This window comes from Phytophthora sojae (genome assembly GCF_000149755.1).
Source record: "Phytophthora sojae unplaced genomic scaffold PHYSOscaffold_3, whole genome shotgun sequence".
In the NCBI taxonomy this organism is placed as follows: domain Eukaryota; phylum Oomycota; class Peronosporomycetes; order Peronosporales; family Peronosporaceae; genus Phytophthora; species Phytophthora sojae.
In genome coordinates, this window is record NW_009258117.1 from 9,395,244 (window position 1) to 9,419,590 (window position 24,347).

A 24,347-nucleotide genomic window follows, 5' to 3' on the forward strand; every position below is an offset into this window, starting at 1 on the left:
CGCCAGGATGACGTGCTTGCACGCCTGAACTTGGCGCCGGCCAGGACAACAAGTGCTGACTATCGACTGCATCATCGGTACAAGACGCACGTCACGCATGAGCATCAAGCAAACTGGTTCACCCTGCGTCGACAACGCGCGTAGAACGACCGCGCACCGCTCCGCCGTTTCCTGTCGAGCTTCGTGAGCCTTTTTTCTCGCTGGATCGTCACCTGGGACTGGAGTTTCGTTGCCGAGATCAAGCGCGCGCGCCACAATGTCTAGCGCACCGCCAGCAATGACAGCTTCTCCAGACTTTTCGCAGCGAGCAAGCTGACTCAGGGCGTAGACGGAGGCGCGAAGTGCTGCCTGGGACGGTGGTGACGGACTTTCGTCATTCTCGTGGACATCCGTGATCTCGCGCAGCACTTGGACAGCTCCTGTGGCGACCAATTCGCTCCAGTGCAAGGCGTCTTCGCACAAAGTGGCAATGATCTCCGCACAGACATCACCAACTCGTTGCGAGCAGCGCAGAGCTTGTGGGCGCGTGAGCAACGTCGGGAGCAGTCCATGAGTCAGCAGAGCTCGTCGATGTCGCGCGTGGAACGTCAAGTTCCCGAGCGTCTGTGCGCACGCGAGCACTATGGTCTCGTCCTCTTGATCTTCGCTGTCTTCACTCCGTTCACGGGTGGCGTTGGCAGCAAGCACGCGCATGATCTGCGGTACAGCGCCGGCTTCCTCGATCCGATCGTGTAGCGCAGGGAAACAGGAAGTGTTGCTGAGCGCGTTGAGTGCGAACTCGTGCTGTTGTCGCTGCTCGAGCTCCATGTCGGGGCTGTCACTCTCAGACTCTGAAGTCTCCGCGTCAAGTGGAGCGAGCAGCAGCTTCTTCGTGAGCACGTCAACGAGTCCAAGGGTGGCCATGGCCTCGCAATTGACTCGATACGCCGACAGGAAGCACAGAGCTGCGGCACATGCGTGACGTGTGGATGGATCGGCATGCTCGCACAGTACTAGCAGAGCAACGAGTGCACCGCTCTCTACCAGTCGGACTGCCATGCTGGAAGACCCTCCCGCCGCTGAGTCGCTCGTAGCCACCACCTTCTTCCCTGAGGGAGGCTTGGGCTCGGACGCCAAATTAGTCAGACAAGCAGCGAGCTTGCGGTGGATCTCCTGGCTGCTGAACTCCATCTCGCACAGCTTGGTGATGACTTGAGCAACCTTGAGCTCCATGAGCGTCTCGGCGAGTGCTGGATCACAGCTGAGGTTGTAAAGCGCTGTGACACAGAGTGTGCGGATCTCGACGCTCTCGAGTCGCGCGAGCTTGACAAGGGCGTACAGCACGCCGTCCTTGATGTGGATAGCTCGGAGTTCGTCGTGCGTTAGCAAGTTGAACAACGCGCGGGCGCAGATTTCCTTGGTTGAGTCGCTGTTGATGCGTAGCAGTGCGTTCACGATGAAGTCTGGCACTGTGCCTTCCTTCCAGACGTGACGGACACCCACGGGCTTTGCAGCTGGAGGCTCGACGGCCAGGTTGCAGAGCGCGACAGCCGAGTAGATCTGAATATCCTCCACACCGCAGCGCATCATGAGCGTGAGTGCTGGATAAAGCTCGGCACAGCGCGTGAGCAAGACGCGGTGGGAGGCGCTAGACGCGAGCTTGGCGAACGCGATAGCACACGCAAGGATCGTGGGGGCATACGATGAAGCAGACAAGTCGATGAGCATGTCCAGTACTGGCGTTTTCTCCAGCGCGTCTGCTGCGAGGTTGCAGCACGCCGTAGCGCAGCTTCGCAGTGTCTCGCGGATGATCCCGGCGGCAGACGCGCTTACCGGAGCATCTGCAGCTGCTGCGGCGGCAGCGGAAGACGTCGCGGCACTCATGAGGCGACGAATTAGTCGGACTCCGTTGTCAGCCACCATACGCGCGCGCGCCTCCGCGTCGAACGACAAGTTGGCCAGCACTCCGGCACACTGACGCAGCAGCTCGTCAGCACGCACTGGGGGTTTGTTGAAGACTTTGGACAGTGTGGCGACCACATCAGCACGTAGCAGTGCGGGTCTGCTCTCCGCTGCGAACGACAGATTGAGCAGACAGCCGAGTGCACATTCCTGGTAGCGAAGCAGCACAGTCGGTGGTCCTGATGCTTGTGCAGGTGTCGAGGGCGTTGGGCCTGAGGTTCCGGGGGCATTATCGTCGTCGGCTTCTTCCTTGCGTCTACAGAGCCGAACAATTGCGCGGATAGTGTCGTCCTGCAGCAGCACCGCGTGGAGGCTCTTCTCGCAGGATACGTTGAAGAGGGCGTTGGCACAGAGCTCGCGTACGCGGTCGTGCAGCGTACGCATCGCTAGTCTCGCTAAAGCTGCGGGCAGATTGCTCTGGAGGATTTCGGCGCAGTACGCGGGATGTGCCAGCATGCTACACAAGGTGAGCACGGCGTACTGCTGGGCCAAGGCGCTGCCTCCTGACTCACTGACGTCTTCTTCCTCCACGAAGCGCAGCAACAACGACACCACGCCGAACCGAGCGAGCAACGCTCGACTGTCAGCTGTAGCCGACATATTCGACAGGCACAGCGCCGTATTCTCCCGCACAGAAGCATTAGTGTGATGAGTACCGAGCTCCACGAGGTTTGCCACAGCATCGCTCAGTGCTAGATTCTTGAGCGACGGAGGGTGCGACGAGATGTTAGCGATGGTCACCGCGCACATTTCACGAACTTCTCGGGGCTTCTCGCACTTGAGTAGCTCTTCCAGGCACTCGAGGATTCGACCGTGACTCAGCGGCTCCAAATTTCCCGATAGCCCCGACAAATTGCACAGTGCTATGGCCAGGTGCTTGCGTATCGAGCCGACGTCGCCTCCGTCTTCCGCTTCGTCTCCGGACCCAGCAGCGGCAGCCACGCTGGCTTGTTGTGCCAGCTCGCACACTGTGTCAAGGATGCCTTCCTCCACAACCTTAGCTCTTGAGCCGCTCAGCAACGACAGGTTACAGATGGCCTCAGCTGCGAACTTCGCACTGGACTGGTCCTTGCGAGTAGCGAGCTTCATGAGAACGTGCACGACACTCTCAGCCACGGACGAGCTGGACGCCGAGGCGATGTTGATGAGAGCCTTCACACAGGCCTCTTTGGTCTCCAGGTCCGGTACGTTCAGCATGGAGAGAATGGCCGATACACAGCCTTCCTGGACAAGTCGAAGCTGACCGCTACGCTCGTAGGAGAACCGACACAGAGCCATACTCGTGTGACGGCGCACTTCTTCGTGTTGCGCCTTGGCGAGCTCAAGCAGCGCAAGTAGTACGCCTTCATCGGCCATCTTGCTGCCAAGTGGCGGCTCACACAAGAGATTCAGGATCGACGCGGCGCAGAAGCGCTTGACTTCCGTGTCTTCGAAGACCGCCAGTTTGCTCAGCGCCAGCATACAGCCCTCCACCACCATTTGGCGCTCGTGGCCAGGGATCGTCGAGAAGTGGTAGATGCTGAAGGAGCACTCCTGCTTGAGTCGGATCTCGCGCGTGAGACCGACGCCGTAGTCCAGCGCGTCGGCACTCGGCACCTGTTCTTCTTCGTCATCGTCGTCGTCTTTGCCCCTGCTGTGGCGACTGAAAGTCGAGTCGCTGCCTCCGACGCTGTTAAGTGAGCCACTCTCCCCTCCCAAGTTGTTCATGAGCGTGGGTTTGCGAAACCTCGACAGGTAGATCATACCGTCCTCGTAGTTGCCACGCTGACCGAAGAGATCTCCGCCGTAGCCTTCGAAGACGCTGTCTACGCGTGGCCCTCGACTTGGCGGGGGCGTAGGCCGCATCGCGCCTATGATGGACCGATTTCGAGGCGATTCAATGATCGCCACCGAGTTGTGTCGTGCTGGAGGTGACGGAGATGCGATGGTGGTTCCAGCGGGACTGTTCATCATGTGAGAGGGGGATCCACTGCCATTGTTCTCATCGCGCGCTTCTTGCGGGATGATCTTGGTGTTGATGTGGCGATAGAGCGTCCTCACGAGGTCCTCTTTGGTCGTGTTGGTCTTCCAGAAATTGCGTTGGCGGTGCAGCTTCCAGTGCTTGGCCAGCTCTTTGAGCTCCTCGAAACGGATAGGAGCCGCTGCCGGGTCACGCTGCCGCGGAAACAATTCGAACCGCGTGAGGTACTCGCGAAGCACGTCCAACTCCTTGTCGCGCTCCAGCTCCTTCAGCAGATCCCTCGTGTGCCTCGCATTCTGGGACAGTCGGTGGCTCATGACTTGTCAGGTCAAGCGCCTTGGCCGTCGAAATGGACCAAGGTCGCCTCGAGAACTTCAACTCACGCCGCTGGCAATCGAAGCTGTGCCGCCCTGTTTGGGCCAGCTCGGTCCGTTTCATACGATAAAGCTGGACAGCAGCCCCACCGAGGCTAATGTTGTCGCGCTATCCTGAGAAACATGGGACTTGCTCGGTACTACTTTGGTCGCGGTCCGAGGCTCGCTCCAGTTATCAACACCACCATGGCGCTGAAGAGCTACCACCGCGAAACTCTGAATGGTAGGTGGGCCGTGCCGTGCCGGACCTGTGTGAGGCGAGGCAAACTCTTGGTTAACTTTATGGCAATCGCCTCATGCCCGCAGATAACTGGTATGAAGAGCGCGCAGCACCGTTGAACGGCGTGCTGCCTCGCGATGGAGTGGTGAGCAACAATGTGTCGCCACTGGTTGTCGACGCTTCTTCACCTCATAAATACTCGTATTGCTGCTGTAGAAGGAGTACAAGACGACAACAGGAACCGACTTCAACGGGTCCCAGCCGATCATCCCGGTGCGTTGATCTTGCGATCGCCTGTCTCCGTCAACCAGACGCTAATGCTTGTTGCTTCTTGACCACAGCGTCAAAGGCCTCGCATGATCAACGACAGCAACGTCGACGAGGCCATTCGCCAGACAGCCTCTCTCGACTGGAGCCGAGGCTTTCGCTCTGTGCTTCCGGTGCCCGACCCGGAGCCGGACCGCGGGATGATCTCGACGCAGCATCGGGTGTTTGTCAACCACTTTGGATCCTCCTCCCAAGCTTCGTACACGTCATCCGCTGGGGCGATGATTGCTGCTGGAGGGCCTGGTGGAAGAACTGTCGAGCGTGGCAAGGCTGCGTCCGGCGCAATGGGTGAGGTGTACAAGATGAGCTCCGAGCCGCAAAAGGATACCCTTGCGCAGCGATCCTGGATGTACTCCACCGACCCGATGATTGCCGTCATGCAGAAACGAGCTGCAATGGAAGGAACTCAGTCGAAGACGCCCTCGGAGCCGCAGCAGGCGAAGGCCGAAAACTACGGACGGCAGATCACCTCCATCACGAGTATCAGACACCACCACAAAGGAGTCTTTGTCGACGATGAACCAGAACACCAGCAGTAGCTGCAACCAGGCGCATCTTCGGCTGCACAAAACAATTCTAGCATTTCACTTTGCATGCATTCTTTCTAGTTAGTCATTACGTCGTCTACGTACCAACCAGCTTTTTCTCTCGTGCTGCTTTCTGCACCAAATATACAAGCTTCGTTTGGTTATTGAGACGCACCGTTCTCCGTTAAACACATCTGGTAGCAGCTCTGCAGCACAACACACACAGCGTAAATCATTAGCTCTCAGTTTTTAGACCACTGTGACTGTCCACACAAATGCGCAAAAAGAAATATCTTACCAGGAACTCTTCCTCCGTCATGTTTAGCAGATCCTCGTCATCCACACCATCCAGCCGCTTAGGCTGGCCGTTGACCGTAACTTCAATATCGGTGCCGCCACCTTCGTCGTCCGTGCACCACTCCCACTCGACGTCCTCCAGCTCTTCCTCATCCATGGCATCGCCGTTCATCTCGGCATCCCAGCCCTGCTTGTCCACCTGTACCTGCACTTCCTCTCCATCATGGTTCTCTTCGTTGTAGCGCTCCAGCTCCGCCATGTACGCGCGCTTGAACGCTTCTTGCCGCTGCTCCTCTGTCATTTCGCTCTGCGTAAGAGGATCTACGCCCTGAATGCCGCTCTCCATGGGGATCGCCTTCTCTTCTACCGCCGCCGCCGCAGGCTGCAAGTGCTTCGCCGCCATGTGGCCACTGATGGAGCTGCCCTGCAAGAACTCTGGCAGCGCGCGCGGGGCTGCGACCTGCTGGTTGGCAGCCTCCTTGTCCTCCTTCCGCTCTCTGCTCGCCAAGTATTCGTCTTCAGCCTGGTCGTTGCCTGCAATATCCACGATAATCTCCTGGTCCTGCGAGCCATAGGGGTACAAGTACGACTGGCTGTTCTGTTCGCGGTTGCCACCACCGCCGCCGCCACCCCCACCCCCTCCTCCTCCTCGGCCACCTCCTCCTCCATTGGCAGCACGCGCACTATTGCCGCCAATTCCAGCAGCGCGGTTGTCACTCGGCAGGTTGCTGGGCAGCGCGTGGCCTTCCTTGACAAAGTCGCCGATGCGACGCAGCACCTCGTAGATGCCCTCGTGCATGCCGTTCTGCTTGTTCATCTGGTCTTTGAACTTGCGCTGCAGGCTCTGGATGCGCAGCAGCCGGTCGTTGTTGTCACATTCCAGCAGCAGCTCGTTGCAGTGGCCGCAGCGGAACTGGTACTGGCCGGGCATGAGTAGCAGCTGCGCCTCCAGCGCCGTGTACTCGCGGCCGCACTCCGGGTCGCTGCACTGGAACGTTTGGCGCTCGATCTCGAGCTGCTCGCTGTCTTTCAGGTGCTCGTGCATCAGGTAGAGGCGGTACTGCACCACGTCCACAAAGTACTTGTAGTCAATGTACCAGTACGACGTGGACGAGCTGCCGCCGAGTCGCTTGTCGTTCAGCACCTCCCTGCATTGGAGATAGTAGTAGTAAAACAACTACGTGAGTATTATAATATTGCCACAAATAGTCCACATGTGCGGGGTGGGAGCGCTACTGACTCGCAGACAAGGTTGTCCTGGTGCAGCTCGTTCATGATCTTGCGCACTTGACGCGTCTGGAGGTTCACAGCGTTCCCCATCTCGTCGTCCTGGAGTATATAATAAGATTAATACGTTAGTATTATTCAGGATAGCAAGGTATGAGTCGGAAGATGGAGACGGACCTTCATGAACTTCTCGCGGATCAAGGCGCTGAGCACGACGACGTGCTCGTCCGAGTAGAACGCGCTTCAAAAGGTAGAGCGGGAGACGGGTTAGTAGAGCGGTGGGAGTGGTCAGGGCGCGAGGAGCAGCGGGCCACGCACCGCCCCACGAGGTTCACGAGCTTCTCCACGAGCCCCGCCATTATGCTGCGCCAGGCGCGTTGGGTAATACTTAAGTAAAGCTCAATCTCTCGATTAATTACGAGCACCCTCTCGATTAAGTACACAAACTGAGTACAGTACTGAGACTTAAGTTTGAGGCATGGGTGAATACTGTTTTAACGATAGTGTATTGTGTGTTTTGTTCAAAATTTCCGCGGGCGGTTTGTTGAACCGCCCAAGCCAAATCTCCGACCAATCTCCGTGGCCACCAGGATTGGTTATTGGCACCCGTTTAAGTACGAATTGATCTTGACATGCGGGCACTTGGACCATATGGTTTGGGCCTGGAGATTGAGCAAATGACTTGAGTTTTGTATTTGGCGATTGGAGCGGGATCGCCAAACCGCCGCGATTTGGAAAATTTGGCCGGAATTCACAATAACAGTGAATTCAATCATGGCATTTCAGCCTAAGTACGGTGCACTTAGCGACAGTTCGTCAACTGACTTTGCCAAAATGATATTTTTCTCCTCCTTTTTTGTGAATATGTAATACAAGCCATCCCAGCCTACAGTGTAGGTCCTACACGAAGGGCTAGTGCTTAAAATCGCACGCATCATGTGATGCACCTGACATAACTCTTTCTCGCCGTAAATCTTGCCATGTTCGCGCGTGGTCTTGCCTACTGCTCCACCTCCCCCAAATAGCTACTTCCCCCTTTTCCTTGCCGCCTGCTCTCGCAGCATGAGCTGATGCATGTACTCTTTGAAGTAGTGTTCTCCGAGGTGTCCTGGCGGTGCCATCGGGAGGGTGCCCAACATTTTCTCCACGTACCAATCCGGTCTTTTTGTCGCGACCCACAGGCGAATGAGCGCACTTGTCTCGTCTGGAAACGGCCCGATCACGACCCTGAATGCTTGACGTCGGTTCTTCAAAACGCGTTGGTACATGTCATCGTCAAAATGCTTCGCGTACCGCATGTAGGCCTTGTACGCGGCGCTTTGATCGCGTGTAGCCGGATCCATGTTTCGCAATCCCAACCTCGCCCAGGCCCAGTGAGTGGGAAGACCACCTTTCCCTTCATTGAGCCAGTCTTTGAACCGTTGCGGCTCAGTCTTGAGGAAGAACTTCACGTAGTACTTGTAGTTGGGGCTCGCCTCCATAGCTTTATTGGACAGTCCGTTTAGGTTCAACGCCTTCTTGACGAAGTCGTCTGTTTTCCCAGTCAGAAACCACTTCTGCACTTGTATGGACTTGACCAGCGACGTGACAACGTCTCCTCTATCTTCAGAGTCGGGGAAATGGGCATCGATGCCTCGTAGTCGCCTGTGAATATGCGAAGAACCGAGCGAGGCGTCTCGACGAAGCTCTGCTGCTACCAGAGTATCGCTGCTGGCATGAAACGCGAGCACTGCCAGCAACAACATGAAGCGGTAGAAGTGTATGACGGAGGACACCTGTTCAGCGTTCTTGGGTCTTGGCGTCTAGGCTGGAAGTTTCGAAGTGAAGAATGGGTTGCAGATAGGTTAAAGGGTTAAGCAAGTTGACATGCGATAACGGAGACAGACTCAATCATTGAGTGGGGGATATTTATCAGTAGAGACCACAAACAACGACCAATTTATCAGCAGAGACCACAAACGATGTGATTGGTTAATAATAAGTAGGCCTGCCAAGGAGCCGACAGCCATCCATGAAAGCCGACTGTGATCGCACACAACGCAATTCAAGATCTGACAAGCACTTCAACGACCCAACCAAGCTACCATGTCCACGCCTTCTACCCCGGCTAAGATTACCATCCTAAGCGGCCTATGGAACCGCGGCTACCACGTCGTCCGCTGCTTCATGACTGCTGATGAAGTCGCGATGGCTCTGGCGGGCGTTGATGCCGTGCCAGAGTCCAAGTGGTTTAGGTCGACGGCTACCGAGAAGCGCCGCGAAGCTGTACTGAATTTGTCTGACAACATCAATACTAATCCACCTATTTACCGGCTTGCCTACGAGCGTTTGGTGGATTTCGCGTCGCGCCTGCACCATGCGTGGGCTGTCGACAAGAAGTGGACTATCGTCGAAGTCCAGGAAGGCTGCCCGCCCGAGGAGCTGCACCGCGATTTCCAGCCCTCCGAGACCACGGCAGCCATCAAGAGACACGAGTGGGTACAGTCGTCGGTGTAAACACCATTTCGGCAAGAAGAACACCTGTGGTGTCGTAATTCCACTAAAATCCTCCTCTACCAAAAGGTATTAGAGACACCAACAACACGCTAACCCGCACAGGTAAGCGCTTATTGGATCAAAACCTGAAGACCAGAAACGATCCCTCACACCGGGTCGGTTGCAAGCGCCTCTGTGCGCCTTAGGTTATCTTCGGTCAACCCAGAAACCTGTACCACTAGCCACGAGCTAAGGCTAGGATACTATGTAGCGCTTTCGCGCAACCCCACTGCAGTCCCTCAGAAAGGAAGGGTACCGGCGTGTTAGGCCTTATACAGGGGGACCAAGGTAAAACCTCGGTAGGTAGACTAATACACTCAGGGACACTCTAATCCCACAAATATATACTGAACGATACTCTAATACCGTTCCTGCCTCTCCCGCCACGTCAACTCTTGGCGCTGCCAAGGAAACTCTCGCTCAATGCACGATAAGCTCCCCGACAGGCATCCACACGCAGCCGAGCGTGTCCAGGCACTACAATAAGCTAGCTACACTTACCGAAGTCGGATTTGACCCTTGTTGGCTTTGGGGGAAGACTGTCTTTTTATTACTGAGTTTTCTGAGGCCTCGTTCTGGTCATCCTATGATGAATCCTATGTCCCTATACAAATATTTAGTGTGAACGATCGCAATAAGGCGATTCCGGACACATCAAATGACGACCGCGGCTACACTAATAAGTGCGACCGAAGTACGTAACTAAATGCATCTGTACCTAAAAGTGGGTACCATGAAGCCTCGTTCGGGGTTGTATTAGGACCCGACGAGGCTTCTGCCACTATCTGCCACTCCAACGAGGATAATGTCGTCAGCTTAACCAAAGCAGCCACTTCCATCTCGCACTTGGCTGCTCCTTGATTGTACCTTGATTCTTGGGCGATGAGCAATCGCTCCGGTAATCTCCATTTTCCGATACCACACATCTACGACGTTCACAAATGCTAGGCTTAAAAAAGTAGTGTAGGTGTTTATTTTAAATTAAAATAAAGTCTACACAACTTGGAGCCTTACCACTTTCTTCCTTTTCTTGTAATAATAATAATTATTATTATTATAACTATTATAATTAAAAAACTAAACCTTAAATAATGTATGACGCGTTTGTAGGGGGTTTATGACCTACGCTAGGGAAATTCCGCATTATTTCTTATAGATTTTACTGACCTTAGAAATATGTTATTATTTTCACGCTGTTAATGTAAGACAGCTGCATTATAAGTTTTATACTACATATGACCGACTATACAACTGTTCCATCCAACTAAACAAATGAATGCAACTACAATAGGCTATGTTACTTATGGATCCGTGAACTTCATCATGGATCTTTATGGTACTCTCATGGATCCGCATGACGTCTCATGGATCCTTCACGTTGATTCATGGATCCGAGTAGGGTATCATGGATTGTCGACGGCAAGATCATGGATCTAGGTTAATTCTAGTATATATATGTTGGCTACTTTTTTATCGGTAATCCTTTATTTTCTAGGGCTACAGCAATTCGACAATAATCGTCATGGATCATTCAGGTGTTTTCATGGATCCCGGTGAAAAATCAAGGAATTGCTAGTGTTCGGTCATGGATCCACGTGAAATCTCGTGGATATTATAGTGTGCACTCGCCGTTTCTTAAAGCAGACAAGTAATCATGGATAAACCGCTATACAATCATGGATCAATTTAGCGACTTATAGATAAAGCACTTTATGATCATGGATCCAGAACGTGACTCATAGATATCGCACGGATGGATCATGGATCCGTGTGAGGACTCATAGATACTGCAACGTAGATTCATGGGTCCATACGACGACTCGTAGATAAAGCATGAGTTTTATACGAAAAGTCTTACTAAGGCTTCTATAGATTACACAGAAGCTGCAGGATAACTACTGAGTACAATGTTTGTGGAATGTTTAGTTGATGTATAGAAAAATGCAATACCCCGCCCTTATCTAGCTTCTGATGACCTATCTGTAGTTTTTGATAAGCATGCAGTAGCGGTCCTGAATACCACAAGCGATTAACGGAGACTCGCCCACAACATACTCGCCTGGGACGATGCCGACACCACGCTCTTCTACTTCGCATGTCACGGTAGCGCATCGGCGAGTGTTGTGACCTGTGTTGCCGCGATTGGTGCAGGTATACTCGCTCCGAGTCGCGGCAACGACAGACCGTACGTTCTCGCCAAAGAACTCACTTATTTCTTGGGCCGCATCGTCTTCGTCTGACACCTCACAGGGCTGTAAAAGGCTTGAAGCTGCCCTTTTCGACCGAGCAGGTCATTCTCCACGGTTTTTGGCGCGTTTGGCAGCTCTAGTAACATCAGCAACTTCCATAGATCGTTGGATCTGTCGCCCGGCTTGTAGATACAATGGAGAAGGCTTCAAAGCGCTTGTCATCGACAAAGTATCGTAGAGAGGCAATCGGATGGTGACAGCCGAGAAAGCATCGTGGAGTTTTGGCACCAAGTACGCCTGGTGAAAATAGTGGCGTGTGTCGTACATCGGCAACGGAGAGTGTTTTAGCTTAGATAAGACACCATACAACGTGTACTGGTATCTTTGTCCATATCCACCTCAGCCACACTTGTGTTTCCACAGACATTCCGCTCGTCAAAAGCATCAAACACGTAGAATAGAGGTTCCTTTGCCGGAAAAACGTTTTGCTTGGCAACGTGTTTCTTCTCTGCGTCTAGTTTTTTTAGCATGGGGGGGTCACATCAAACTTCGCCATGTGCCATTTTCTGAGCAAGTTCAATCGTTTCTGGCAAACACTAACCGCACGAGTACAAAACGCCATCAGCGAGCTGAGTACCAAATTTTCGCGTACACGAGTCCAGAGTAGGCCATTGTTGTCACCTTCGATGCCGCTAGTAGTGCGCACCCCAAATAGTGGTAGTGGATCCCCATGCTTAGAAATAGTGCCCCAAGATTCATTCAGCCACGACAATTCCGCGGGCGTTGGCTGCATGTTACCAACCACGCACCAGGTGGTTGGATGGATGCGACAAAGGTACTCGTGTACGTATTCTTCTACCACATTGCCACCCGCACACTTAACAATGCCAGTTGGGTATCTTTTACGTAAGCGATCAATCGCAGCATCGTGTGCCTCCGAAGTCTCCGTGGATTGCAACTCGAAAATGTCGTCATTCAAACGCTCTTGATTCAGCTTCAAAGACTTAAATCGGTCCATGGTATTGAAGCAAATGTGCAACGAGCAGAACTTGAGATGAACCTGTAGACCGAGTTGGGCGAGGAGCACTTCAGCGCCTAGCTGTTTACCTCTATCACAAAAGGTAGGCCGGTCGTGCAAGTGTAACCCAGCCGCTACACAGTTCCAGAAGAACCAGGCGAAATTGTCGACAGTCTCCTTGTTTATATTCGCCACGGCAACAGGAACATTCTTCTTTTCTCCATCCTTTCCAATGAGGGTCAAACATATTCCATTTTAGCCCGGGTCCTTCATATGGGTTCCATCACACTCCCGTACTGGAAGGAGGCTATCTTGTAGCTGGACACCGCTTCCAATCGACAAAAAACTCCTAAAAAATCTGCCTTCCTCGTCTAGTTTAAGGCACACTCTTGAGCCAGTGTTTTTGGCTGCAAATTGGGTAAGAGAACTAGGTAGTTTACCGAATTCGTCGACGGGATCCTTCTTTTGGCCAGCCTTCGCCTTCCGAATGGCACGGTACACTAGGGAAGAATGCGCAGAGAGGTCGAAGCCGTCGATTTGTTTAATACTGTTCACTACTCGTGCCTTCGATGTGTTGTGTCCTTCCACGATGGCGGCCTTGAACCCTGGTAATTCCACAATATCTTCAAGCATGAACTTCGGTGACTACAGCAGCACTGACCATGTTGAAGATCGAGCTTGCCAATATATCAGGAACCTTCCGGAACGCCGGACAGCTTGGTCTTGGGCTTCTTGCGCTGTGTGTCGTTTGGGGTAGCTGAAGAACCTCGCTTCTCTGTCAACGTAATCGACCATGTACAGTTGCTATCAATGCAATACCAACGCTTCTGACAACCCGTGCCTTGTTGCGCTCAACTCCAAAGTTGTTATTCAAAGCATAACGTCTGATGAATCGCCCGGCTTCGGGTAAATCAGGGAAGTGTGCGTGCAGAACTGGTTCGTCGAGACCATGAAGACGCAGCAGATCGAGCCTTGACCTTGGCGCGCTTATGGTTGCAGCCCGGTCCGTTTTCGCGACTAACATCAACACCGGCACGTCTCTATTCCCTTAAAATAATTAACGAATCACATCGTTTGTGGGTCGCCCCATACAAAGTCCAAGTCGTATCATTTGTAAGGGGTTTTGGTTAATATAGGATTTTATATGGGGATTAGCTGTCCATAAGTTTTGTCACCTGGGCAGAACCAGTGATTTGTATGTGAGCTACCTGAAGAAGCGCAAAAGCGCGCGTGTTAGCAACGTGCAGATCTTTATCAGCGTGTTCTGCAACTCTGGTCCAAACCGCACCTTAAAACGATAAAAATTGACGAAGTTACAGCCATTTTTGGTGGTGTCCATATCTTTTTGTCGTGGAGTGTATGATACTGTATTTTCCGAGGCCTGCAGTGTAGCTAACATGTGTAGTTTTCAACCAACTGTTATTGTGCCTTGCATGCTTTCTGTCTAAACAACGACGTAATTCGTTGTTTTAGCAAATCACGGTGATTAGCCCATCATTGAGTTAGGAGGCTAACTCGTCGATTTAAGATAGAATAGCTGCTAAGACAACGAGTTAACGTTGAGTTATGCTCACTTTTGTTGAATGGCTGGAGTAAATCCAACAATACTACGGCACTGACATTCTAATTCTAACTCGCTCGCTTTGCCTGATTGCTTTCTAGTCGATGGTTGACATGCGTTGGCGATCTATCGTACTAAACTACGTCTACAATATTGAAGAACATCCCTGTTTTTATATCGAGGAGCTGCAAGCAGCTTTAAAGTCAGCGTTTCCTGCCCTACCAAACATTTCTAGTAGAAATTTTCTACTGCTACTATATGCCGTGCTCTGAAATTCGAGCTTGGTTTGACGCGCAAGGCCCCGACGAAGGGAGCGAAAGAAAACGTCCCCGCCGAAGCGGTGCCTACTATTATGCAAGGAGTTGGCGCCATTGTATCGGGGACCTTATCAGTTTGTTTTCTTGCAGCGACAACCGATTTATTCTTGCAGTGGCAACCGCTTCATTCTTGCTCTGCGTTGTGCTTGGTACTGGCGGTTGATTAGCTTAACTTTAACTTAGAGTTAGGCTGCGAGATATGATCACCGGGAAGGATTTGCTCGTTGGTTTAGAGCCCTTAATCGCATGCCAAAGTTCGTGCAAAGCACAATAGTTAGTGGCCGGTAATACCAGCTAACATGTTAGTGGAGTAAGGTCTTCTGCCAGTTTCGTGCCGTCCTTCGAACTTGCGGACTTGCTGTGGCATAACTTTTCATTGAATTGTCCATTCTGAAATCTGATTGCACCCACTAAATCTGCGCGATTGGGCTGAATTTATGTACTTCACGCTGGTCCGTGTAAATTTTGCAGAACTTCTTGTTATTGTTTTGAAAAGCTTGTTGATTTGGAGTGAGCTGCCAGTTTCCTGCCTCTTTTTGATAGCATTTTTGTATGCTATGCAAATCCTAGGAGGCTCATCACCGGAAATTGCATGTGACGCTGGAAAAATCTACCAATAGACTATTAATTTTTTTTAATATTCTTAAAATAAAAATTATAGTACGAGAGTTTAACAAGGAGAAGATGCTAATTGGCTAAAACAAGTAGGCACGGAGCTGGTTATAGGCACGCAACTGGCACCTTACCTTACACTAAATTTCGGCAACCTACAAGTATTCTCCGCGTATGTGTGTACCCATGCATAACCACCAATGTCCCAAGTACTACATGCACTCAAATGCGTTGGCCGGAGCCGGCTCAACACAGAGTGAACCTGAGAACATTCCTCCTCGGGGCAAATCATACCAAATAATTCCGCGGTATTGTGTGGGGCAGTGCTAGGGTGTCGCTCACCAGATAAAGTGGTGGTGGTCGGCCTCGTCGCCTTGGTCCACCTTGTTATCATCCTCGGCGTGCTTGATGTGCCGCGCCGGCTGCGATCGCCACATGACTTGCCTCCCCTTGCGTTTCTTGGGCGCCTGCATGCTTCTCTCCATGGACTTCTTCATGCGCTCCTCGTACATTTTCTGCTGCTGGGCGATTCGCTCTTGTCGGACGCGCTCGCGCCGCTCCTTCTCCTTCTCTTTCTCCGCTTTGGCCACGTAGTCCTCGGGCATTTGCTCAATTGCACTCAATAGATCCTCCAGACGAGCCTCCAGGTCCGTCAGCATGTAAAGCGTCGACGAGTTGGTCTCAGCCTCAAACCCACAACGCTTGTACACTTCCAGAACGCGGTCCTGCAGTTCCTTCAGCATCCGCTCCTGCGCATTCTCGCCCGTACCGCCTTGACTCCGCAGTCTCAACTGGCTGGCCTTACTCTCTTCCAGACTGATCTGCTGCTGCAGTCCGTCGACGTTGGTCTTGAGCGCTTGTGTCTTGCGGTCCATCGTCTTCTTCGTCTCTCGGTAGTTCTGCTTGAGCTCCTCCAGCGTCTGCTCCGTTTCTTGGCTGTTCTGGATGAGGAAGAGGTTGCTCTCCTCTAATGCAGTGAAGATGTCCAGTAGTTGTTGAGGGTTCTGGAAGTACATTGGGACCTCCTCTCCACTGCTGGTCAGTGGCATGCTGTCGAGGTTGGGCATCGGAGGCACGACGATCTCCTTCACCTTCACAGCTTTGTCCCCTGTCTTCTTCTTGCTATTCTTCGAGTCCGGACGCTCCTTCTCGGCTCGCTCTCGCTCTTCGATCTCAGCGAGGGCCTTGGCCTTCTGCAGCTCCCACTCACGCAGGATCTTGTCCTTGCGCTTCTGCAGACGCGCCATTTGGCGAGCTCGTTTCTTGTCGCGCTGCTCGATCTCGTACTCTTGCGGGGTGAGCTCGTCGAGGAACGCCTTGTACTGGAGGCAGTCTTGGAGCTGCTCGCTAAGCTTGGACATGTCACTTTGCACGAGCTGGATCTGCTGGTTGAGCTTCTTGATCTCCTGCACTTTGTCGGCCTTGGCCTTTGTCTCCTTCTCCGCGCGTTTGATGGCCTCGTGCGCCTTCTTGTCGTTCTCCTTCAGGAACGTGTCGAAGCGCACAGCATCCTCTTCGAGCATGAGCTCACTCTTCTTCAGAGCTTCTTCTTTCAGCTGAGCCTTTTCTTCCAGTTTACGGATCTCCTCGCGCTTCGTGTCGAGCGACATCTGCACTAGAAACATCTCGCGCTTCTTGGCGATGAAGTCGGCCATGTTTTCCTTCTCTCGAAGACGGTCATTGGAGATTGTAGCTGTCGCCGCGGCCACGAGACCCCGAGTTCGCCGTGACTGAGAGACCGAGTAGTTATCCAAACCAGTCGGCTAATATTTTTCACAACAACAACAACAACAACAAACATTTAGACGATGAGCATGCAATTGTGAAGTTGAGAGTGACGATATCTTTTTACCGTATCGTCGGAACGGAAGCGACGGATATTGCCGATCTTGGACGAGGCCGTGGTTTTATCGTAGATCTTGAGTCGGGAATTCCTGCTCTTCTCCTGTGTAAGGACACCCATTCTCTTAGCGCTTTGAGAAGTGGTGCAGTGGCGGCCAACTGGGTTAACTCACCTCCTCCTTCCGCTGCTTCTCCGTCTCGCGCATGCGGAAGACTTCCTCATCGGTGGGAAGAGTGAACGGGTTCGACTCGACCGTATGGTGCTCTACACACACGCGAAGAACGAAAGCAACGTTAGTAGAAGCCGGAGACTACCATGAAGAAGTGGGAGTCGCACCGGAGATAGTCCGACTTCTCTGCATCGTCTTCAAAGTAGTGTCCAGACCGCGACAAACTCGTTGTTGTGTGTTCCTGGTGGCCTTCTGCTGAAGAAGGGCAATGCCAATGCGTTGGGTTATTTCCAGTCTTTTTAACTGCTCGGCTTGAGCTTGCTCAACTTTGCCACTGAAACGCCTCAAATGAAGGTGACAGGACTGGTCTCAACACAACACCTAGATCTATCATTACATTCGCACAAGACTACCATGATGGAGCCTGCAGACGAACTTCTTCTGAGCGAAGCTACCCCGCTCTCGCATGTCGTTGAGAAGGATCCTCGATGCATCAACCACCCAGAGCGTCGAATGGTATTCCACTGTAGACCCGATCTAAGTGGTCGTAGATTGCTCTTCCAGGACCGGAATTCCAGCCCCAACTCGAGGGAACGACGTCAACCAGCGCCTGTGCAGCTCTTGACAATGGACGGACGTTCACACTTGGGGCTGCCCGTAGAAAAGAATTCCCCGGTTCCCAGCTCCGATTCATCTTTCTATCCTGGACAAGTCGATGACAAACTCGCGCGGGTGCTGTAAATGCTTGGATCGATCCCACAGCGAAACACCCCGCACTCTAACACTGCAAACTGCTCGTAGATTTTGGTGACAACCAACCCACTAACTGATGCAGCCAGCCAACGTCGGCTTCGTCGACTGCAGGTGACCAACCACGCACACAATTGATGCTGACACATTGACTTTCGTTCTGATTCTTTCATCTGCCAGTTCACTGTCATTGTTGCCGCAGTGGCCAACCTCGTGTTCACAGTCCTACTTCTTTGTCCAGCCGACACGGGTAGGTCAGAACGGTAGATGCTGCCAGACCGACCCACTCACTCTCCTGTTCTTGTCGTGCAGACGCCTGGTATCACGTCGACGCTTATCAATCTCCAAGAGGATCCGAGAATGTTGAGCGGGTGCTAGCGGTGCGCCCCAGTCTCATAGTGCTCGCGGTGGTCGGCAACAGCTTCTTCGTCCTGGCAGCGTACCTCAAACTGGACGCGCTGCTGTCGGTGTACATCTGTGGTACGAAATCTCCACTATAGCACCGTCAGTATCTGCCGTCTGAAGCTTCGGCCATACTGACCTTGCCACTGTAGCGGCCCTCGTGCTCGACGTCTGGTCGCTCGTGCTGCTGCTGCCCCACGCGCTCTTCCTCATGCGCTTCCTGTTCGACGCGTTGCTCATTGCTATCGCGCTGGAAGTGCGGACTCACCTGGTACCGTACCGTTATCACCAAATACCTCCCCTCTGCCTGTGACCAGCCAGCACTGGAGCTCACCCGCTCTCCCTCTTTCTCTCTGCATTCGACCACCACAGGAGCACACGTGGTTCCTCACGAGCTTCCACCGCCTCCGCGCTTGAGAGTGCGATGCAGGAGCCGAGAGCTACTATAGTAACACGGAATCTTATGCTCTGAGCGTTGGTGGTAATCTCGCCCATGCTCAGCTCCTCCTCCTCCTTCCTTCCCGCTCGCTCTTCAACCTGGCAAAAGGGTACGCCGCCGAGCTTCGTCTGCACGACGCCGGGAATGGACTCTCTGCACAGCTCGAGAGTGGCTCGATCGTCGGTCGCGCCGCGGCTGGACGCTCGGTCTCTGTTCGACTCGACTCACCGTGGCGCTGGAGGGAGACCAAGGACGCTTCTCTTCCTTCTCTTCCTTCATGTCAAGCTTAGCGATGAGAGTGAGAGAGAGGCCTGCGCATTACAAACCTGGCACTCGCTCACCGAAATGCGGCAATCGGAGGTGGATTTTACACGGCGGACCGTCGTTCGGCAACGGCAACGCGGCGACGTTGGTCATTGTCGCCTCGCATTCCCGTCCGCCAGCTGGCTGCGCCGGACATGGACAGTGTACCCATCGGCGGACGGGGTCTCTGCTGTGAGACTGCGGCAAAATCTAACCAGAGCCGACGGCCTCGTGCCCCGTTTCGGCGCCCGCCGCCAGCGGAGGAAAAGAGCGGCGGTGGGCGACTGCGATCATCGACACGCCGGATCTCTCTCCTCTCTTCTCTCTCTCGTCGGCGCCAAAGTCCGCACTCGCTCGCGCTCGCCTCCGCTGGACTATCGCCACACAAAAACGTCTTGTCGCGTTCAGTCTGCCCTGCAGAGCTAAAAAGCATCCGACCAAATGGCCATCAGCTAGAAGGCGCCATTTAGTACATGCAGCATACATGCACCAGCTCAACCGATTCCACGTCAACCTTGACTTCGCTCGCGCCCCCTCATCCCCTTCACTCGCTTTCAGTATGCCCTCCGTCTGCGACGTGTGCACACTTGCTCTTCCATCGGGAGAGACCACTCCCGCCGTCATTGGTCCAAAATCCCCATTGGCCGAAAACCCTCACATAACAAACCGCATACTTTTTCGCACTCGCGACACAACAGGCAGGCAGTCAGTCAGTCGCTCTTCCCCCTCCGTGCAGACGTCCAGAGCGTCCGTCAGTAGGGCAGGCAGCCATGTACGCCGGGGACGCCGCCGCCGCCGCCGCTGATGGCGCCTCCGCCATGAGCCACGAGGAGCTGCTCGCGCACCAGCTCGACCTGCACCAGAAGATCCAGCAGCAGATGCAGCTGCAGATGGAGATGAGCATGCAGCTCGGCGCGCGCCAGTCGCTCACGGCGTCGCTGGCCAAGGTGGAGCCCGACCTGGGCGACAACGTCTTCGACATGCTGGACGACCTCATCATGATCCCGTCGGGAGCCGTGGCGCCCGAGCGCGGCTCGCTGTCCAAGGCCGCGCGCGAGCAGACGATGGACGTGCACGTGGGCGGCGGCGAGGACGACGACGACGACGAGCACGAGCCGCCCGCCGTGGGCTCCGGCAGCGTCAGCAGCGCGCGCGACAGCCTCGCGGACATCCTCGAGAGCCTCGACATGGACCTGGACGACGACCTGAACGACGACACGCTGTCGTCGGGAAGTGAGCGCGCGCGCAGCGCCAGCGACTCGCTGGACGAGGACGATCTGGACGACCTGGACCTGGACCTGGACGCACAGGACCAGGGCGTGGACGGAGACGACGACGCAGCAGCAGGAGACGACAAGACGGACCCCAACGAGAGAGCGCCGCCCGAGGAGGACTTCGTGCACTTGCGGCGCTCGTCGCTGGACCTGCTGGCGTCCATGAGCGGCAGCGCCTCGAGCATGTCGAACAACGCCACGGGTAACATGTGCACGCTGATCTGGGAGGGCGGACTGCTGGGGCTGCGACTGCGCCACTCGCAGTCGCGGATGATGCCGGCCGTGTCCAAAATCACGGGCAAGAGCTCCATCTTCGGTATTCACCTGGTGGAAGTGGGAGATTTGTTGCTGAGGATCGGAGACCGAGTTACGAGGGATATGGACTTCTTGGAGGCGATCGAGTACTTGAAGGAGGCGCCCAAGCCCTGTAAGCTGGTGTTCCGACGACTCATGGCCGACCCCATGGCCGTGAGGCCCGTGCAGCCGAAGGTGAAGAGTGCGATTGGACTGAAATTGGCAGCCAAGTTCGAGGAGCTGACGGCTGCTGAGAATGAAAAGTTCCCGCCACAACCGGCCGTGAAGCTGGAGGCCAAGTACGAGATTAAGTGGATTGACGGACCGTTAGGCATTAGTCTCATTGCGAGCAAGGACGTGCCGTACCCGCTCGTGACGCGCATTACGGGCAAGAACAGGTCGCCACAGGTGCAGGACGTGCAGCCAGGACATTACCTCGTGCAGATCGGCAGCTACAATACCGCGGACGGCAACTTTAATACGGCCATCAAGTTCCTGCAAAAGGTGCAGAAGCCCGTGTCGCTTTTCTTCTGTCCAGGCAACAAGAAGGTTTCGGCGCGTCCGGAGCCGACTGAGGACGAGTACGACCACATTTGGGAGAAGAAGCAGCCGCTGTGCTTCACTGTGCGGCCGAATGCTGCCGGGAACATGGTGGTGGCGGACCTGGGCAGCGCCAAGTCGATAAAGGTGAAGATTAAGGGGGCTCCGAACAACGTGGCAGCGTTTGTGAGCTCAGGGGACCGCATCATGTGGATTAATGACGATAGTGTGAAGGACCTGACCTTCCATGAATCTCTCCTCAAGTTGCGCACAGCCAAGCGGCCACTGGTTATTCGGTTCAAGAAGGGCTCTCCCGAAGATGCGGTCGCGGCGCTGTCTTCCTCAGATGTACATTCGGCGTCCAAGTTTACGGCATCCACGTCATCACTGGCATCTTCGTCAACGTCCGTATCTTCATCCACGTCTACGCTGTCATCGTCGTCCTCTTCATCGTCCTTGTCCTCGTCTAGTGCGAGTGAAAAGGCACCTCCCGCTCCCGTAGTAACACCACCGAAGCCCGCGCAGTCAACCCCGACATCTTCGCTGCCTACACCACGAAGCTTCATTAATCCGCTCAAGAAAATGAGTGTTGCCCTGGGTAGCCACGCGCGGGATAATGCCAACAATGGGTCCAATGCGAAGTCGCACAATGATCACCGGAAGACTCAAGACAGGCAACCCCACGCGTCACAGCAGCAGCAGCAGCAGCTACACGCGTCCCAATCTCTACATTCGTCGCACTCACACCAGCATACTGCAGGGCAGGACGCTGCGCAGAGCAAATACCGGGGCCATGCTGAACAGGACGCTAAACGCTCGGCCCACGACCCTAGACATACCAACAGTGCATCAAGAGTAACACCGCATGGCACAAGGGGTCACTACCACGCTGCTCCTGTAATGCTGACGACCAAGGACCCGTCTCCTCGGTCTGCCAACAGTCCTGACCACGGCAGCGGGCATCGGAATGATATGATTCATCGCGTAGCAGATGCACAAAACAAGCTGCGCAACCTGGAAAACACGTTACGCAAGTCTCCGCTGGCCAAGTCTCCCAGTGACCCGATCGACAATGAGACGCCATTGAAGCCGCTGTCACGGAGTGGTAACCGCCACGGGTCTGCGCCGCAAATGCCCACGAACGAGTCGACTAAGTCGAAGGAGAAGGAGCTGGAGAAGGACAACGATGTGTACGAGGTGATTTGGCCAGAGGGTACGGCACTGGGCTTGACGCTGCGTGTGCATCCGACGACGCGGTTCCCCGTGGTGGCGCGTGTGACCGGTACAAGCAACCTCAAGAACATTGAGCACGTGTCTCCTGGCGATATTCTCTTCGCGGCGAACAACATGAACATCGTGCCGCAGCCCAAGTTCAAGCAGACACTGGAGAACCTGTCGCGCCTGCCGAAGCCCGCAGTGCTGCGCTTTCGACGCGCATCGGCCGCAGCGTACGCCGCAGTACGGTCCGATGAATCGGACCAGGCTTTGCCGCGCGGACCGTCGCTGAAGGACCGGGAGTACGAGCTCATCTGGCGGGAGAACGCCAACCTTGGCCTCGTGTTCAGCTCCGACGCAGACGTGCCCAAGGTGACCAAGGTGGACATGGACTCGGGCGGCCCCATGCTGCACAAGGTGTCGGTCGGAGACGTGTTGACGTGGATCGGGCCCATGGAGATCGGCGGCTCGACGTTCCACTCGTCCATGGCGACTCTGCGCGCCGTCAAGCGGCCCGTCGTGCTGCGCTTCTTCAAACGCGGGACATGATGGAGTGAGTTATGTCGATCGCACCACGAGGTCGGAAGTCAAGTTGGACACGAAATCGTAGTACACACCTACAGTAGTTAAACAAGAGGGGGGGAGGAGGGGGGAGGGAAGTCGCGGACGCAGCAACAGGAACCGGATTGTAAGCTCTCGATGTTGTTAGAAGACGGGGCCTCGACCCGCCCCGCAAAAGAAAATGTCATTTTGGTCGCTGTCATCGCTCGGTTCGTCTTCTATTGTCTGAAGTCCTCTGTGAACAAAACCCCAGTATGTACAGATCCAACGAATGTAATAATTAGGCGTGTGCTTATTGTATGGCTCCCTCCCTCCGTCTTCGCTCTCCGCTCTCATAGGCACGTCGCTTGCTAACGGCTAACACGACCCGAGCGCTCCTCTCAAAACATGCCGCCGCCAGGGGACGAGGAGTTGAAGCGCTCGAACTTGGCGGCCAGCGCCTGCTTCTTGGTCAGGATCTCGTTGCGCGAGTTCTTGAGGTCCGTCGACACGTCCGTCACGTTGATCGCGTCCATGAAGTTGGCCAGCAGCGGCGCCTTGACGTTGGACGACGGCACGCTGATGCCCGCGGGGCCCGTGGGGGTCAAAAAGTCCTCGATCGCGAACGCGTAGTGGTGCGCGACGGCGAAGCCCAGCATCTCGACGCAGATCACAAAGTCGTTGAGCGCCGAGGCGATCTTCTGCGCGTCCCAGCAGTCCGGGCAGCCGATGTGCCACTTCTCCGAGATGACGCCGACGCTCACGAGCATGCTGATCATGATCGACTGCCAGTAGGTGAAGAAGATGATGGCCTTAATGGCCAGGAACTTGGGCCACGGCCGCATGGGCTGCAGCTCCTCGTTCGCGCCGTGGAAGAAGATGAGCAGGCAGTAGAGCGCCCACGTCTGCGAGGCGCTGAGGATGAAGCACACGTAGCCGTAGCTCACGAGCGGGTTGAGCAGCTCTCCTTCCCCGTAGACGCCCGCGAGGCTCGTGATGAGCATGACGATGCTCATGAGCAGCTTGATGGGGATGTACTGCAGGATGCCGATGGTCGTCTGGCGCAGGAACTTGCCCCCCATGGACCAGGGCTGCACGCAGCAGAAGGGGAACACGTGCGTCATCTGCGGCTTGGAGCGCATGGTGCTGGCCAGCACCGACTGGCCGCCCAGGTACTCGACGAGGAAGCAGTGGAACGAGTAGAGCGCGAAGGCCTCGTACAGGTCGCGCACCGTCTCGAAGAGGAGCTTGGACTCGTTGAACACCAGCGCCATGTAGGACGTCAGCGCGTAGATCGGCACCATGAGCAGAATGCGGATCACGTGCTTGCGGATGCCCGCCGACGGGTTGTACAGCAGGTGCGTCCAGATCAGCCACCCGCTCAGGATGATGGCCAGCAGCGTGAAGGCGCCCGAGATGGCGTACGCCAGCGTCTGCAGCTGCATGGCCCGCGGCGAGAGGAAGCGCTGGAGG

The 24,347-nt window shown here is 54.7% G+C and overlaps 9 protein-coding genes across 9 annotated transcripts in view; 4 read left to right on the forward strand and 5 right to left on the reverse strand.

The window, feature by feature from the left end:
* The window catches only part of PHYSODRAFT_495294 (hypothetical protein), a gene marked incomplete at both ends in the record, with an annotated part of 8,454 nt that extends 4,236 nt beyond the window's left edge, over positions 1–4,218 (reverse strand). The window contains one exon of the mRNA XM_009526768.1: positions 213–4,218. Within this exon, the coding sequence (XP_009525063.1) occupies positions 213–4,218 (4,006 nt within the window). The remainder of the gene's footprint in view (positions 1–212) is intronic.
* A 243-nt stretch (positions 4,219–4,461) lies between these two features.
* PHYSODRAFT_330165 (hypothetical protein) lies at positions 4,462–5,361 on the forward strand (the record flags this gene model as incomplete). Its single annotated transcript, XM_009526769.1, has 4 exons — positions 4,462–4,498; positions 4,582–4,640; positions 4,712–4,768; positions 4,837–5,361. The coding sequence occupies 4 exons, from the start codon at positions 4,462–4,464 to the stop codon at positions 5,359–5,361; spliced, it is 678 nt and encodes a 225-aa protein (XP_009525064.1).
* Positions 5,362–5,591: 230 nt separating this feature from the next.
* On the reverse strand, positions 5,592–7,232 carry PHYSODRAFT_299693 (hypothetical protein; the record flags this gene model as incomplete). The annotated part of the gene is made up of 5 exons (XM_009526770.1): positions 5,592–5,606; positions 5,648–6,794; positions 6,887–6,975; positions 7,051–7,114; positions 7,192–7,232. The coding sequence occupies 5 exons, from the start codon at positions 7,230–7,232 to the stop codon at positions 5,592–5,594; spliced, it is 1,356 nt and encodes a 451-aa protein (XP_009525065.1).
* A 666-nt stretch (positions 7,233–7,898) lies between these two features.
* On the reverse strand, positions 7,899–8,618 carry PHYSODRAFT_285719 (hypothetical protein; the record flags this gene model as incomplete). The annotated part of the gene is made up of 1 exon (XM_009526771.1): positions 7,899–8,618. The coding sequence occupies one exon, from the start codon at positions 8,616–8,618 to the stop codon at positions 7,899–7,901; it is 720 nt and encodes a 239-aa protein (XP_009525066.1).
* Positions 8,619–9,060: 442 nt separating this feature from the next.
* PHYSODRAFT_488524 (hypothetical protein) lies at positions 9,061–9,369 on the forward strand (the record flags this gene model as incomplete). Its single annotated transcript, XM_009526772.1, has 1 exon — positions 9,061–9,369. The coding sequence occupies one exon, from the start codon at positions 9,061–9,063 to the stop codon at positions 9,367–9,369; it is 309 nt and encodes a 102-aa protein (XP_009525067.1).
* A 6,074-nt stretch (positions 9,370–15,443) lies between these two features.
* On the reverse strand, positions 15,444–17,309 carry PHYSODRAFT_330169 (hypothetical protein; the record flags this gene model as incomplete). The annotated part of the gene is made up of 4 exons (XM_009526773.1): positions 15,444–16,868; positions 16,958–17,050; positions 17,121–17,212; positions 17,285–17,309. 4 exons carry the CDS (start codon positions 17,307–17,309, stop codon positions 15,444–15,446), a joined length of 1,635 nt encoding a protein of 544 aa, XP_009525068.1.
* Positions 17,310–17,531: 222 nt separating this feature from the next.
* Positions 17,532–18,686, forward strand: PHYSODRAFT_330170 (hypothetical protein; the record flags this gene model as incomplete). Its single annotated transcript, XM_009526774.1, has 5 exons — positions 17,532–17,633; positions 18,048–18,117; positions 18,180–18,347; positions 18,422–18,540; positions 18,642–18,686. The coding sequence occupies 5 exons, from the start codon at positions 17,532–17,534 to the stop codon at positions 18,684–18,686; spliced, it is 504 nt and encodes a 167-aa protein (XP_009525069.1).
* A 1,095-nt stretch (positions 18,687–19,781) lies between these two features.
* On the forward strand, positions 19,782–22,883 carry PHYSODRAFT_495811 (hypothetical protein; the record flags this gene model as incomplete). The annotated part of the gene is made up of 1 exon (XM_009526775.1): positions 19,782–22,883. One exon carries the CDS (start codon positions 19,782–19,784, stop codon positions 22,881–22,883), a length of 3,102 nt encoding a protein of 1,033 aa, XP_009525070.1.
* Positions 22,884–23,165: 282 nt separating this feature from the next.
* On the reverse strand, positions 23,166–24,319 carry PHYSODRAFT_350905 (hypothetical protein; the record flags this gene model as incomplete). The annotated part of the gene is made up of 1 exon (XM_009526776.1): positions 23,166–24,319. The coding sequence occupies one exon, from the start codon at positions 24,317–24,319 to the stop codon at positions 23,276–23,278; it is 1,044 nt and encodes a 347-aa protein (XP_009525071.1). The 3' UTR covers positions 23,166–23,275.
* Positions 24,320–24,347: the final 28 nt, after the last annotated feature.